The sequence below is a fragment of the Pelodiscus sinensis genome, chromosome 14 (genome assembly GCF_049634645.1).
Source record: "Pelodiscus sinensis isolate JC-2024 chromosome 14, ASM4963464v1, whole genome shotgun sequence".
Classification (NCBI taxonomy): Eukaryota; Metazoa; Chordata; order Testudines; family Trionychidae; genus Pelodiscus; species Pelodiscus sinensis.
In genome coordinates this window covers 17,819,807-17,835,384 of record NC_134724.1, presented here as the reverse complement: position 1 = coordinate 17,835,384, position 15,578 = coordinate 17,819,807, and the positions used below count along the sequence as shown (strand labels likewise).

At 43.8% G+C, this 15,578-nt stretch overlaps 1 protein-coding gene across 1 annotated transcript; it reads left to right on the top strand.

Annotated features, from left to right (window-relative positions):
* Positions 1-2,197: 2,197 nt before the first annotated feature.
* MESD (mesoderm development LRP chaperone) lies at positions 2,198-13,952 on the top strand. The gene is made up of 3 exons (XM_075897114.1): positions 2,198-2,417; positions 9,548-9,780; positions 11,004-13,952. The coding sequence occupies exons 1-3, from the start codon at positions 2,244-2,246 to the stop codon at positions 11,266-11,268; spliced, it is 672 nt and encodes a 223-aa protein (XP_075753229.1). The 5' UTR covers positions 2,198-2,243; the 3' UTR covers positions 11,269-13,952.
* Positions 13,953-15,578: the final 1,626 nt, after the last annotated feature.

Below are 15,578 nucleotides of genomic sequence, written 5' to 3'. Positions count from 1 at the left end.
ATATCCGTGGATTTGCAGGGCTCTACACTTCTGCAGTATTGCCTGTGTCTTTCTTGCTTGTGTCATAAGTGTAATGATAATTACTGTTTCTTCTTTAAATCTCAGTTTCTGGGGTCAAAGTGCACGTGATGCTTTCAGCCTTCAGTCTTAAAAGTGTCTAGCATTCTTGACTGTGGGGTAAACTTCCAAATGTAATTCCAGTGCATCCAAAAGACTCAAAAAGTAGGTGAATAAATAACAACAATAAAACAATAACAGTAAAAACTCAAAATCCTATTATCTTTACCTAGTCCAGTGGCTCTCAAAAGTGTGGTTCAGCTGTCTCAGATGGGCTGTGGGCTCAGGACTTGTTACCCCCCCCCCACCACCACTGTAGTGGGAAACCTGCACTGATGCTCTAGCCCAGTGGTCCCCAACCTTTTGAGGTTGTCGGGCGCCAGGGGACGTGGCCGTTTGCCCGCTGGGCGCCAGGGGACGGGGACACTTGCGCGCCCGGGGGCGGGCCCCCCCCAGCCGCGCGCCCGGAGGCGGGGCCCCCTCCAAGGGCTGCGCGCCCAGGGCCGGTGCTCCCCCCTCCCCGCCGAGCGCCGCACACCCGGGGCCGGCTCTCCCCCCCACCCCACCGAGTGCTGCGCGCCTGGGGTCGGGGCCAACGCTCCCCCCCCGCCGAGTGCCGCGCGCCCGGCGCTCCCCCCGCCAACCGCGCTCCCCCCGCAAGCGCCCGTGCGCCATGTGCCCAGGGCCAGGCCAGCTCCGAGCACCTGGCGGGCGCATTGAAATGTCCCCGCGGGCGCCATGGCGCCCACGGGCACCGTGTTGGGGACCACAGCTCTAGCCCCACACACACCCCTCTTCAAGGTTGGCTTCCAGCCCACTCATGCACCCAACCTCTCGGCCAGACCTCCCTACCCTCAGCCCACTGTTCCTGCACCCTATCTCCACCCCACCCATCGTGTCCTGCACCCATTTTGTTGTCAGGGTGATTGGCTGGTGGTCCGCAGAAAGGTTTGCATTGTGGACACATTGGAGAGGATCCAGTGGAGGGCAACCAAAATGACTGGAGGCTGGAGTGCATGACCTATGAGGAGAGACTGAGGGATTTGGGTTTGTTTAGTCTGCAGAAGAGAAGGGGGCGGGGGGGGACTTGACAGCAGCCTTCAACTTCCTGATGGGAATTTCCAAAGAGGATGGAGAGAGGCTGTTCATAGTAGTGACGGATGGCAGAACAAGAAGCAATGGTCTCTGGTTACAGTGGGAGAGGTCTAGGTTGGATATTAGGGAAAACTATTTCACTAGGAGGGTGGTGAAGTACTGGAATGGCTTAACTAGGGAGGTGGTGGAATCTCCATCCCTAGAGGTTTTCAAGTCTCTGCTTAACAAAGCCCTGACTGGGTTGATTTAGTTGGGATTGATCCTGCTTTGGGCAGGGGGCTGGACTTGACCTCCTGAGGACTCTTCCAGCTCTATGATTGAGTAGGGTGGGCTGGGCTAGTGGGCCAAAAAGTTTGAGAACCATTGGCCTAGCCCTAGTCTCATGATTTTGAAGCCAAGCTTGACTCGTGATTTTTTAACATGGGGTGTCGGCCGTATGGCATCTCTTCTCCTGCCTGAAAAAGGGTGGCAAGAAATCACTTAAAAGATGTAAAAAGTTTAGATCAAAGTACTTTTTGAACTGTCTTTTCAAAACGAGGGCAATCTTTCATTACAGGAATAGGGCACATCCAGTTGCCCAGGTGATACCTAGGTGTCCCTTGGCCTCCAGGAGGACTTGAGCAGGGCCTGTGGGGACAGAGGCCCATAGAGCCCTGCAAATCCGGAGAGCTGCACTAGGGATGTGGCTATTCGCAGCTCGTTTTTGCCGGTATAAGTTTTGTATCTGGAACCCTGCACATTTGTGGAGGGCCGCGGGGATCTGCACCCCTGGATGTGATAGCGGCGAATCATTTTTACCCATGCGGATACATATCTGCGCAGGGCTCTGCCCATCGGGCCAAGCCAGGCTGGGATGAGGAGACGCCTTCCTGCTGGCGGCGAGCTGCCCTTCTGCCTCCTATCCTGGGCTGGTTTGGGGCCAGCCCCTGCTCTGGGCTGGGCTCCGCTCTCCCGCGGGCGGCAGCGCCTGCCCCGCCAGCTACTGGCGCTACCCTTCCCCCCATCCCGGATCTCAAGCCGAGCCGCCCCCGCCCCCAGAGGCCGGACTAGTTGGAGGCGCCACCTCCTCCCCGCCGCGCAGGCCGGAGAAGATGGCGGCGGCGGCCGCTTGCTGGGCCTGCCTGGCCCTACTGATGCTCTTGCTGGTGGCGGCCGCCGGGGCTAGCGAGCCGGAGGGGAAGCGGCGGGCCGAGGCCGCCAAGAAGAAGAAGGACATTCGGGATTATAACGATGCGGACATGGCCCGGCTGCTGGAGCAATGGGAGGTACGAGCCGGGCTGGGCCCGGGCCTCGCGGCGCCCTCGACAGAGCCGCTGAGGCCGCATGGTGCCCCCAGCGCCTACCGCACCCCCTGTCCGCGCGGTTCCCCCCCCACTAGGCCCCAGAGCCCCCACTGACCCCCTCAGCCCCTGTCCGCGTGGTGCCCCCTCCCTCTTCCTGCCCGCCGCTCAGCCACGCTGCTGCCCGAGTCCCCGGGGGGCTTCCCGCTGCCGCCCCCGGTCTCTCGGACTCCCCGGCCCCCATCCCTGCCTTGCGCTCCTCTCCCCGGCTGCCGGGCCGATGGGAGGGCGCTCTCCTGCCCACGCGGGCGGCGCGGCGCTTCCCCAAAGCTGCTGTGGGAGGGGTGTGCGCCTGGCAGGGGAGCGGGGCGGCTAGTTCCCTACGAGGGCGGGGGGCGAAGTGTGCTGCTTGGATCGAGATTCTCGGGCTGCTCAAAGGGCTCGGCCCCGCTGTGAGATTTTTCCACACCCGCATCCCATGGCTACAATAAAATGGGGCTGGGAAGGGGGACCGTGAGATTCGATGGATTAGGAAGCGTCCTAGCCACCAGTGTCCCCCTTCCCTCATCTGCCTGAACACCCCTCTCTTTCTCCGGGTTACACTTTGTGCTGAGTGCAAGTAACTTTGTGAGCTGGCAGTTTGATCCCTGGCCACTATACCTGGCCAGTACTGATTCCCTCCCTGCTTGAGAGCTATGCTGTGGTCTAAGCTAGTGAGCTAGTAGATTGTTGTTTGGTGAGACTGGATTAACAGATTTCTATTAGGTAGTTGTGGTGGAGAGCACAGATTAATGTACTAGTTCAACTAATTGTAGCCCACTGTGTTCTCCATTAGCTCTCCTCAAGTATACCTTCAAACTAATTAACTGTTTTAGGCCCCAGTCTTGCAGACATGTACTAGTCACATATGTTAACAACTTTATTTAATAAACAGAAATAAGTCACTAGGACCAGATGGTTGTCATTCAAGAGTTCTGAAGGAACTAAAATATGAAATTGTGAAACGGCAAAGTGTGGTATGTAACCTATTGCTTAAATCAGCCTGTTAAATTAGTTATCTGCCAGTCAGCTGGTAAAAGCCAATTAAAAAAAGGCTTCTGAGGCACCCCTGGCTGGTAATCTTAACTTCAGTACTAGGCACATTGGTTGAAATTTATGCTAAAGAATAAATTCATGGGGGTAGCTATGTTAGTCTAATTTTAAAATGAGTAGTCCTATAGCACTGTAGAACAGGGTTGGGGAACCTAAGGCCCAGAGGCCAGATGTGCCCCCCTCCTCCTGCAGTTTTCCTGGATCTGGCCAAAAAAGGTTCCCCACCTCTGCATTAGAGACTTAACAAAAATAAGAATGGGACACTTCCAGCCCACTCAATTAGCCTCATTAACATTAGTCCTACAATTGACAGGTACTCCTACAGGTACCCCCCCCCCTTATAAATGTCTTGGTTCTGTTACATTCTGGTTATATTCTACTCCAGCTCATCATCAGTGGATTTTACCCATGAAAACTCATGATACTATGTATGTTTGTTAGTCTCTATGATGCCACAGGACTACTTGTTACTGAAGAATAGAATTATCAGACACAAAGATTAACACAATTAGGCTACATCTACACTGCAACGCTATTTCAGTATTCCGGAGTATCCCATTATGTCAGGCTCACGATTCCTACATTCCTGTAAACCTCAATCCACGAGGAGTAAGGGATGTTGTGGAATAGCGGGTTATTTCGAAATTTGGCTCTGTGTGGACAGCGCCAAATTACAAAATAAGCTATTTTGAAATAAAATCGAAGTAAGATATGCAATTTGTGTAGCTCAAATTGTGTATCTTATTTCAAATTATGGTGCAGTATAGATGTAGCCTTAGTTGTGGAAGAATCAGCAGACCTTTTGAAAAGGGAAATCGTACTTCATCAATCTATAAGAATTCTTTGAGGGGGTCAGCAAACATGGAGAGAAGGGTGATTCAGTGGATGTAGTGCACTTGCCCTTTCAGAAGGCTTATGACCATGTCCCTCACCAACGGCTCTTAAGCACTCTAAGCAGTTGTAGTCTAAGAGGGAGGGATGAGTAGCTGGCTGGAAGGAATAAATGATTATTTTTCACAACGTACAGAGGTGTAGAATAGCGTCTTCCAAGGACCTGCACTGGGACCATTGTTGTTCAAATAAATTCATATGAGATCTGGAAAATAGGATGAACAGTGAGGTGGCAAAGTTTGGGAATGATACCAAAGTACTCAAGATAGGTCCAAAGCTGACTGCAGAGAGTTACAAAGGGATCTCACAAAACTGGGTAGCTGGACAATTAAAATGACAGATGAAATTCAGTGTTTTTAACTGCAAAGTAATGTATGCTGGAAAACATCCCAGCTATACATACAAAATGATGGTTGCCAGATGCTAGGACTGAAAAACAAGATGGATCACTCAGTAATATCCCTGTTCTGTTCATTCCCTCTGAAGAATTTTTTTGAAGACGGTCAACCACTATGAGAAGAAAGGATACTGAGCTAGATGGATCATTGGCTATACAGGGTTAGACCGTTCTTACCTTCTGTTAATGTTCCTTTATTACCTGTTTCCTGTCCTCCCATGGATCCTCCTGTCACACTACCATCTTCTGTTCTTGTCTGTTTGTCTCTCCCAAATGCCACCAAGCCTCCTGATTCCATTCCTTCCCCTGTGATTATTACCTAAAATATTCAGTTTTTGAAAGCAGCAGAGGTGAAAATATATCACTTTTATCTTTATACAGTTTTTCAGGGCTCTAAGTCAAGGTTTGAGAAGTGGTTTTTGCATGTGCCTTTCACACAGGAGAGTTTTGCAGAGGAGAAAAAAAGCCACTCAGGTGTGATTAACTGAGTGTTTTTGATCAGCAACTTCTGGACTTCCATTCTATGAACTGGCACTGAGGCCTTGTCTACAGGGAAAAAAGGGTTACATTAGAAATTAACTAATGTTTTAACTAAAATGATGGTAATCATGACTAGCTAATCTGTTTCCTTGTTGAGAGCTGTATTTTTTTAGTGTATCTCTATGGTAACCAATGACAAGGATTGGAAAGTGGGCATCATGCCCTGCCTTCTCAGGGGGCTGACAGAGCACTCAGGCCTTGCAAGACTGAAGAGTTTATATGCTCTTACTCCTACTCATGTCCCCTGGCCTTTGCCAAGCCCTCCTCAACTTCCTGGCTTTTTGTTGGAGGGAAATTTGAAGTAGTTGTAAATGTGTAAAATGAGGAAACTGGAAGTGGCAGATAAAGGGCAGGGGAAGAAAAAGAGTTATAACAGCATGAGGTTGATAAAAATGAGACTATATGGAAGCATAGTTGTGATATTAGGAGTCAGCAAGTATTAAATTCAAATCCTAACTTACTGTGTGCCTTTGGACAAGTTACTTTCCTTCCCTACTTCAGTTTCCCCACTTGTATAATGAGAATATTTACCAGCCTCACAGAGATGTTGATGATTAAGTCCTGATAATTTAATAAAGTTTTCTCTCACGTTAAAATAATCTACCGTGTGTGTATGTGTGTGTGTGTGTGTGTGTGTATAGTACACAGAGTGCATAATCTTCTATTGTTCTAAACTCATTTGTAACACAGTTGAGGGAGAGAGGCACAGTTGCTGCTAAGCCATCTTTATGCCTGCCTCAAACCTGCAAGCATGTGGGACTGAACCAGACATGTAACAGTTAAAGGACTTTAAGGGTTTTTAATTTATGCTTTTAATGGCAAAAGAGGAATTTAAAGAGGCTCTGTGTTCAGGTCTTGCCCATTATACTGGGAGGAAGTATTATACAGAGCACACTACACTATCTTTATGCCACCCAGTGGTTCCAATATGTCAGGATAATCTCTATCAACTTCTCCAAAGTTGCTTTCCCACTACTTTGTGCAGCCTGAAGAGCATAAGAGAGCCAGAAATAGAGCCAAAAATATGGGCCAGAATTTTTTTCCTGGCTAAAATTTGTATTATTTAAAACCATTTATTATTGCACTAATTTTAAACTTTGGCATTCCCCAGACTTGGCTGTGAGCCAAATCATCATAGTTTCTTTGGCTAATTCTGTAGTAGAAATATATATAATATACTATGTGGAAATCAATAACCTCGAGTTCATTGCGGGGAGAGGCGTGTGAAGAGAAAATAGATACAGAAGAATTATGGATGTCATTCAATCCATTTAGTACTTTCTTTTTGAAATTTCATGTTCATACATGCCTGGCAGACTTGCCTGTTCCTCTTAAACTGAAAATTCACTTATTTGTCTTGCTTTCAGTTACTAGTTTTGGAGTTCGCACAGTAATATATAGTTATACCATGTATCTCTTATAAAACTTTCTAAGAGGTCTTCAAGTGCTGAAGTGCCATATACAGGGCTCGACAAATACGCTTATCTACTCGCCCATGGCAAGTAGATTTCAGCCGGTCGCCCCATTCATCGGCGGTCCGCGCATGCGCAGTTTGGGTCTTGCGCATGTGCTGTGCGGGGCTGGCAAGTGGTTTTCGCCACAATCGTCGAGCCCTGGCCATATAGATAAGCAAACAATCACTGCTTTTGATAGAAAGTTATACTTAAACCAAAGCAGCAATACTTTGAAAAATAAAATGAATACATAGTCATAGCCGTTCAACTAATTGATAGGCATGTGTTGTTACTGCAATCTTAGCCAATTTGTGTAATGTATAAGGATTAGTTGAAACTTTTTATTCTTGGCTCCCCATTTCAAAAATACAAAATAAGCTACATTTGTGCTGCTTAAAATAATTTTAAAATAGCGCTGAGAATTGCTTTTCTATTTACTAAAAATTATTTCTCATTAATATAATGTTTTTCATGTTTACAATAGTTTATAAATACAGCCTTTCTCAGCATCCCCATAAAGTGTTGTTCCTAATTTTCAGGAATGGGGACTAAGAGAATAATGATGGGATTTTCAGAAGTATGTGTGATTTTCTCCCCCCCCCCCATTGAGTTTGTGCTCCTAAATCACTTACACACATGTGAAAAACATCACCATAAATGATATACTTACTGTATACCCTTAAGTCAGTAGCAGAGCTGAGAGCACAGTTTGAATTTCTGATCTCAGCCCATTAATTAACTTCTCCCCCCCCAGCCAGGCTTTACATGTACAACTCACATTCAGTTAAAACCAGTTTGTAAGCAGTGAAGAAGGAAAAGCTTAATTTAACTATTTAAGAAGTAACACAGTAATTCCCCAAAGTAAAAGACTGCAGTATAACATAATGATAAAAATTCAATTTAAAAACTTAGGCCAGTCAATAAAAAAGCAAACTCTACTTGTTCCAGACAGGAAAACAGTTGCAGTCATTCATCCTAACAAGCTCTTTTAAAGGGGAAGAGACACTGCATTGTCCTTTTCTATCTCCATCTTGTAGTAGAAGGATAATACCTGTTTCATAAGCTGATATAAGGTATAATTTAGACTAGGGATGTTAACGTGTACCCGAATACACAGTTAACCAATGAGCCTGAGTGCCCTCCCCCCAGTGCTGCCTCTGTACTAGAGGCAGTACATGCAGGAAGCCACTGACTCCTGCCGACCCAAATCCCCCTCACACTGTTGCCTCTGTATCAGAGGCAGCAGTGTGTGTGGGAGCAGGCGGGAGCCAGTGCATGTGGGAGGCAGTTTTTAAGTGGCTCTTCCTCCCTCCCCATCCCCACCCCCGCTGCCCTCCTGACTCCCACAGAAGCAGCAGTGCAGGGTTGGGCGGGGGGGCAGGCAGGAGCTGGTTATTTCAGGGAGCTGAGTACCCTGTTCCCCAGAGCTAACTGCTCCCCACAGTGCTGCCTTTGATACAGAGGCAGCAGCATGAGGGAGAAGGGGGGGGGGGGGCGGAATTCAGCGATTACACCAGGGGTGGGCAATAATTTTTGCCTGGGGGCCATCCCTTAAGTGGTGTGGTCTAAACAGGAAGGAGGAGGGGGTACCCACTAAGCACCCATGCCCTGGAAGAGGCTTGGCATGCTCCCCCATCCCTAGGCCAATTAAGGCCTGGGGGTAGGGGAGTGTGGGAAACCTTCTCCGCTCTGCCCCCGCCCTGCAAGCAGCGTGTGGCGCTTTCGTTCAGATCCAGCCTGCGGAGGCTCTTTTGCCCATCCCTGGGTTACAAATTTACACAAATACATACATTTTAACATCCCTAGTATAGAAATGAAGGTAAGGAGATATACATTTAAAAAATTCAGGAAGGGCTACTAACAGTAAAGGGGCTCTGTATAGGTGTATGCTGCAACACTGCTATTATTTGTTTCACAAAGTATACAAGGTGCATTGTAATGTTTGTTGCTTCTATGTGTCTTTTATAAATGAATAGATAAAATATGTGGAGGTTGTAATTGTCTCAGTGCCAATTCAATTACACTTCTTATGTATGTAGTATACAAACAAAATTTGACCTAGACATTGCAGTTTTGTACCCCTGTATCCCTGTTGAAGTCAGTGGGACTTAGAGATGTAGATAAGGGCAGAACTCTCCCCTAGGCATGTGGCATATATAAAGTGACGGGAAGAATTCACTGAAGGTCAGCTAAATATTAGGGATGTAAAATCCCATTTAATTAGTTAACAAGTTAAAGGTTATGTTTAACTGATGAAATGATTAAACGGGGTGGGCAGGAGGACCCCTATGCTGTGATGCTGTGGGAGGGACTGTTCCAGCCTGACTGCTCCAGGCCAATGTGGCTGCTGACTCCCAGCCCATGTGGGCCAGGAGACTGCAGTCTCACAGGGGGTAGGGGGTGTGTGCATGCTGTCAGCTCGTGCTAGGTGGAAGTCACTGTGGGGGGCAGGTGGTGCTTACCCAATAACCTGTTAACCAGTTACATCCCTGGTTAATACCGCTTAGGAGTTGAGCAAACACCCAGTAAAGAGCGCAGAAGATGCAATTTGCTATATCTGTCTTTATTTTGGAATCCTCATCATTAAATCAAATGCAATTTTCTCTTTTTCACAAACTGTATCTAATAATTCTCTAAACTAAACAGTGACAAATGCCAAAAGAACAGTTTTGCAATAGGTTGGTATTTATGTGGAGGTGTCATGTTAAGTTTAATATGTAATTAACATCTATTCAAAACAGAAAGATGATGACATAGAAGAGGGAGATCTTCCTGAACACAAAAGGCCATCAGAACCGATAGATTTCTCCAAAATTGATCCAAGCAAGCCTGAGAGTATCCTGAAAATGACCAAAAAAGGGAAAACTCTTATGATGTTTGTCACCGTGTCAGGAAATCCCACTGAAAAGGAGACAGAAGAAATTACCAGCCTGTGGCAGGGCAGTCTCTTCAATGCAAACTATGATGTACAAAGGCAAGCAGTTGTCTTCAAACTTTTATATTTGCTCTGACAGGACTCTGATATTTCTTTCTGAAGTGTTAACTGTTCTGTTTTTCTCCGTCCATCTCTTTGCTCTCTTAAATCACTGTTCATATGCTTTTTTTTTAAACTTCCTTCAAGCCTCTTTTGACAGTAATGTAGTCAGGTAAACAAAGCTTTTTTAAGACTTAGGATATGTCTATACTATAAACTGGGGGTAGGGAACCTATGGTGGTCCCTGCTTAATTTGATCCAGCTTGCAGTAAGTCTCTGTCATGGGCCGGAAGTCCAGAGCCTTGGTACCCCTCCCTGGTGGAGCTGAAATACAGTGCATGCCATGTTAAGTGTGAGTGAGGGGGTGGGTTTTTTTTGCTTTTCACCTTGGGAGCAGGTGAGTAGTGAGGGATAGGGTGGGTTTTTTTCCTCTTGTATGTGACCCCGACCGAAAAACAGTTTCTTGTGTCTGCTATAAATGTAAATTGTTGACTTACAGCGAGCAGGATTCGGTCCTGGGGGGGAAGGAGGGGGGCGCCACCTTAAAAGCCAGTTCCCCCAGCACAGTCTCTGTGGGGAGGAGATGACACTGCAGGGTACTGGCAGTGCTTCCACCTTTGAAATATAGGAAGAGCAAAAGCACTGCAGGGAGCCTGGGGCAAGCTGGGGATTCAATCAGTCCCCTGTTGGCCCTGCTCTCCCTGCTTTTGAAATGTACAAGAACTCCAGGAGGGCTCTTGTACATTTAAAAAACAAAGCGCCAGGAGCACAGGGCCAATGGGGGACAGTTTGAGTCCTCTGTTGGCCGTGCTCCCCGCAGCACTTCCACCTGGCAGGGCTCTTGCTATATTTCAAAGGCAGGGGCGCCCTTATCGACTAATTGAATAGTTGATGCAAATTACATCAACTGTTCGATTAGTTGATTAATCTAAATTTAACATCCTTAGCCTGGTCTACAATGGGAGTTTAGGTCAAACTTAGCCTCATTAGGTAGATTTTCAAAATAATGAGTTCACAGTTCCAAGTCTGTTCTGTCGACTTTAACGGTCCTTAAAGTTGATTTCTGTACTCCTGCTTTTATGAGGACTAATCGCAAAATTCTATTTTGTATGGTTGACTTAATGCTACTTATTACATCCTGCTCTTGGAATAGCTCTAAATGAAACATTCTGTTTTAAACATGTCAAAGACCAAATACTAATTGATAGTATTTTTTCATCTAGGTTTATTGTTGGCTCAAATCGTGCCATTTATATGCTGCGTGATGGGAGCTATGCGTGGGAGATCAAAGACTTTCTGGTAAATCAGGAGAGGTGTGCAGATGTAACTCTAGAAGGTCAAGTGTACCCTGGCAAAGGAGCAGAAGAAAGTGAAAAAGTGAAAAATAAAACAAAACCAGAGAAAACTACAAAGAAAAAAGATGCAGACAAGAAATCTAAACACCTCAAAGAAGAAAACCGCGCCAGCAAACAGAGAGAAGATCTATGACAAATAAATTAACCAGACTGAACACAATACATAGAAAATCAACACTTGTGTTATCCACAGAGGAAACTGATTGTGTCTAAGTTTTGCAGCCTTACCAATACAATTTTTGGTTCTTTAAGGGGGCAGGTGTGGGAATAAGAAGAGGAAGGATTACTGCTTTAGGAGACTGTATGTTAAATGCCAGTTTACTTATTAATGTTGGGCATTTACTTAGTAACAGCAAAGTTAAGATTTAATGTCTTGGAATTGCCCTACTTTAGATAGCAACTTTTTGTGTTACTTGTGCTCAGTTGGTTTAAGGTTAAAATAGACACCAGTGTATCTGATGTTATGGACTTTGTTCATATGGTAAAAAGGAAAAAAGAATTGTGATCCTTACATTGCAGAAAAGTTAATATGTAGTGGTAATTGACTGTTGTGGTTAGGTGTTATGTCAGTGATTCCTATAGTCACTACTAAGTAGTAGACTAAACTGGTACAATACGTTTCTGGGAGACATACAGACTGTGTGGTCATTGAATCATATTCACTATGATTTCAATGAACAGTATTCTGACTTCAGGCAAAGTATACCCTCAGAGTACCACAGCTGGCATTGAGACAAGTGCCTAGATGCATAATATAAGATAGACACATAAAATACTGTTTTGTTTGTACTCTGAATCAGCAAAAGCAAGGAGATTCTCAGGACCTGATCCTCTAGTAATCTCTATCTGCATGAATGAGGCATAACCCAGTGGGAATCAATGGACTTATAATGGCAGTCTGAAAATGGTTTAAGTGGAAGACCCAGATGTATTTAGGTGAATTCAGTGGGAGTTAGAGGCCTAAATACCTTTTGAGGATCTGGGCATTGGTGTGTATGTTGCCAGTCCAATTTTTGTTTTAGAATGCTGAGTTCTTACAGAGTAAAAGATGAGTTAAAAGAAAAGCAGCTATAACTCTGAATTTGTTTTTTATTGGGTTGAGAGTTTTATTTTACTCTATATAAGTATTAATTGCCATGCTGAGGAAAACTAATGTACTGCTAGCCATCTAGGGCCTGACCATTCTGTCAATTACATGCTAACAGCTTCCATTAAATGCAGCTGATGAATTAGGGGGGAGCATTTGTTGGTTTTTAATAATTGGTTCAGTCTGCTTGAATAATTCCTCGTGAAAACAATAAAATCAGTCTCCCTTTGCAGCAATCATAAATACTGGAAAAGTTGATTGGGGGTAGGAGGGCGGGATATATAAATCCTCTTCAAAAGACAGGTTTATTTTATTCTAACTGTATCCGCATAACTGTATGACTTTGAAGTTTTTCCTCAAATATGTTGAGGAATAAATGCATAATGACCTAGAGCACACACCCAATTCAGGTTTAGAGGTATAATATTAGATATGTTTGATGTTACTGAAATGAAGTTATTTTGATTTTTAAGGTGCCAAAATTGATGTGTTTTACTTTAGATGACTAAAAGGGTCTAACTTGAACCATAATGGTTAATATTTTTACACTGAATTATTTTGTGAGTGGTTAAGTTTTCTGTTGACTTAGAGTATGTCTACCATATTCGAAATAGTCAATGAAGCCAGGGATTTAAATATCCATGCTTTATTAGCATGATCTCGCCGGCGTGTTACTCTGATCAACAGCTGTTTCGAAAGTGAAAGTGTGCACCGGGACATGTTAGTTCGAACCAAACCCCTTAACACGTCCCGGCGTGAACTTTCAGTTCCGAAACAGCTGTTGATCAGAGTAATGCGCCAGCGAGATCATTCTAATAAAGCATGGGATATTTAAATCCCCGCTTCATTGACTATTTCGAATGCCTACATTTGCATCCCTAGTTCAAACTAGGGTGCAAGTGTAGACATACCCTTAGTGTTTGTTTCAGAATAAGAATGTAACTGAATTTGTACACAAATAGAATCTGGTTTTGTTTCAAAATTTACCTTTTACAATTGTGCATGATATGTTAATTTCAGTAAATTATTTTCAGGATACAGGCTAATCCCTCTCTGTTTTCCATAATTACTCAGAAGTAAAGACTAAAATTATGTGGATAAAACATGCAGGTATTAATACGCATATCTTCACTCTTCCCCTTGCAGGACTTTGTGTGAATTAAAGATTAAATTGTAGTCAATTGCAGTAGAAAAGATTGCTGTAAATGTATGTCTGCCCAGCACTTTGAGTGAAAAGCTGTAAAGCAGTTGTGTCTTGGGGATTAACTATATTGCTTTTCTGCACTGGTATTCATGGCGAAGATACAGAGCAATTCAGACAACTCAGTGTAGATATTTGATATTCAGAATGTTTCCTGCTCTTGTAAACATGTTGTTATCTCATCTATCATTGATCTGTTGCTTTCAAGTACTCATTCTGCAGTGCCTTTGTTTGGAGTATTGCGTCATTTTTCAGGAAAGAATCACAAGCCAACTCAAATGAAAAACTGTAAAATCAAAAATATTTCTTAGTGGATTTCAAACATGTTATAATTTACCTTGTAAATTCTAGAATCCTCTTAACAATAAACTAAGGATATTTTAATATGGATATAAAGGTTTTAATGTGGCATTTCTGATCTCTCTGGAGATTACAGTTTTTTCAGTTGTGTAATATATACCAGGTACATGCTGGATCATTTTCTCCAGTTTCATGCAGTGGAAGCACAAAAATCTTTTTTTTTTTTTTTTTTAAATAATACAGATACTGTAACAACCATTAAGTTGTGTGACAGGAAATATTGTTAAAAGTATCAAAATACAGCTAAATGAAGCTCAAACCAACATTTTAATGTGGATGTCTCAGGCTAAATATCTAAATCCTTTTTTAGGTAAATAACAGTAGCCTGATTTGGTAGTGTTGAGAACTCAATAGCAGGAGTCTGTCTAAAGTGGGAAAAGGTGTAGTTTTAGATCTAGCTAACGTAATTTGAAACCACACTTACTTAGACATGAGCTGTTAAACAGTGTCTGCATTAGAAGCTAAATAGTGTTTCAAATTGTTAGCTTGATTTTTTTTTAAAAGGATATTTTTCCTTAGACAAACTTAATAGGCATATAGCTGACTATTAATTAGTCAATGCTTTTTGATATTCAAATGTATTAAGAAAGGATATGCTTACTAGAGTACGTGCACCCAGGTCTCCTACACTCCATTTTTGTTAACTCTCTTCTATCCACACACTCCAAGGCCAACTGTTAGCTTAATGCCTGTTAATGTGACTTCATAGCAGATTTAAGAAGTGCAGTGAATGCCATAATCTTATTGAAAGTACAGGAAATGGCATCAGTTTTAGTCTCTTCCTCTGTGTCCTTCTTTCAGATTTAGGGTACTAACTAGTATCTCGAAAACAAAAGTATATGGGTTGGGAAGGAAGAGGAAAGAGCTGAGGTGAGTACATAAAGTTTTGAATGCTGCTCTGCCAGACTGCAAGAGTCCCATGTGTGGTCTGGATGTCCATTTTCTTTAATTCTGTTTATGTTCTCACCCACCATTCACCTGTATGTTTTCTTGCAATGACACTTGCATCAGATATGACCTGGGGACAATAAGCAGGGACAACTCACAACAGTGGTTGAATATCAGTGGAGATGCTGTGGAGCAGTGAACTAATAAGTAGGTGTGCGAGCCAACTGATGGATGCCAACATGCAACTCTACATTTGATATGCTGGTTTTAAGCTTAAATGGCCACCTGAGACAAGGTTGACAGGTTTGGGCTACACACACAGCTTGTCTGGAAATTCCCTGTACTGCCAAACACATGATGTAATATATACATGTTAGTGATACACTTTAGAGAGAACTCTGCTGATTTCCCCTGCCCCGCCACACCTCTTATTTTCTTGTTTACAAATAAACCTGTGCTTTTGTCAGGTAAACTGTTACCTGCCTGCTTTTTTAGCAGACATGCTGTAGCAACAACACTGCAAATAGTTTTCATAAATGTAAGACTGTAGGCTAAGTTTATTTCTATGGATTGCAAATTTTACAAATGTCATGCTTAATGTTGGCCAACACTAGGAGGATACTATATAAAGATTTGTTACAGAACCTTTCTAGACTAATGCTATGGATAGTTTGAATTGTATAGTCATCACTTACATCTTTGACAAATATGGGAATGAATTTTTACCATACATTTTAGAAACACCATGACAAACTTTTGTTTCTTGACAGTTTCCGGTTAGAAGTCCTGACCAATAGTGCAACTTTATCTTGCTTTCATTGGTTTCAATGGGAGAGTTGTCACGGATTTCAAGTGCAACAGGATTGGGACCTCTTGCCTGATGCAAAAGAAGTACTGAATGTAGCAG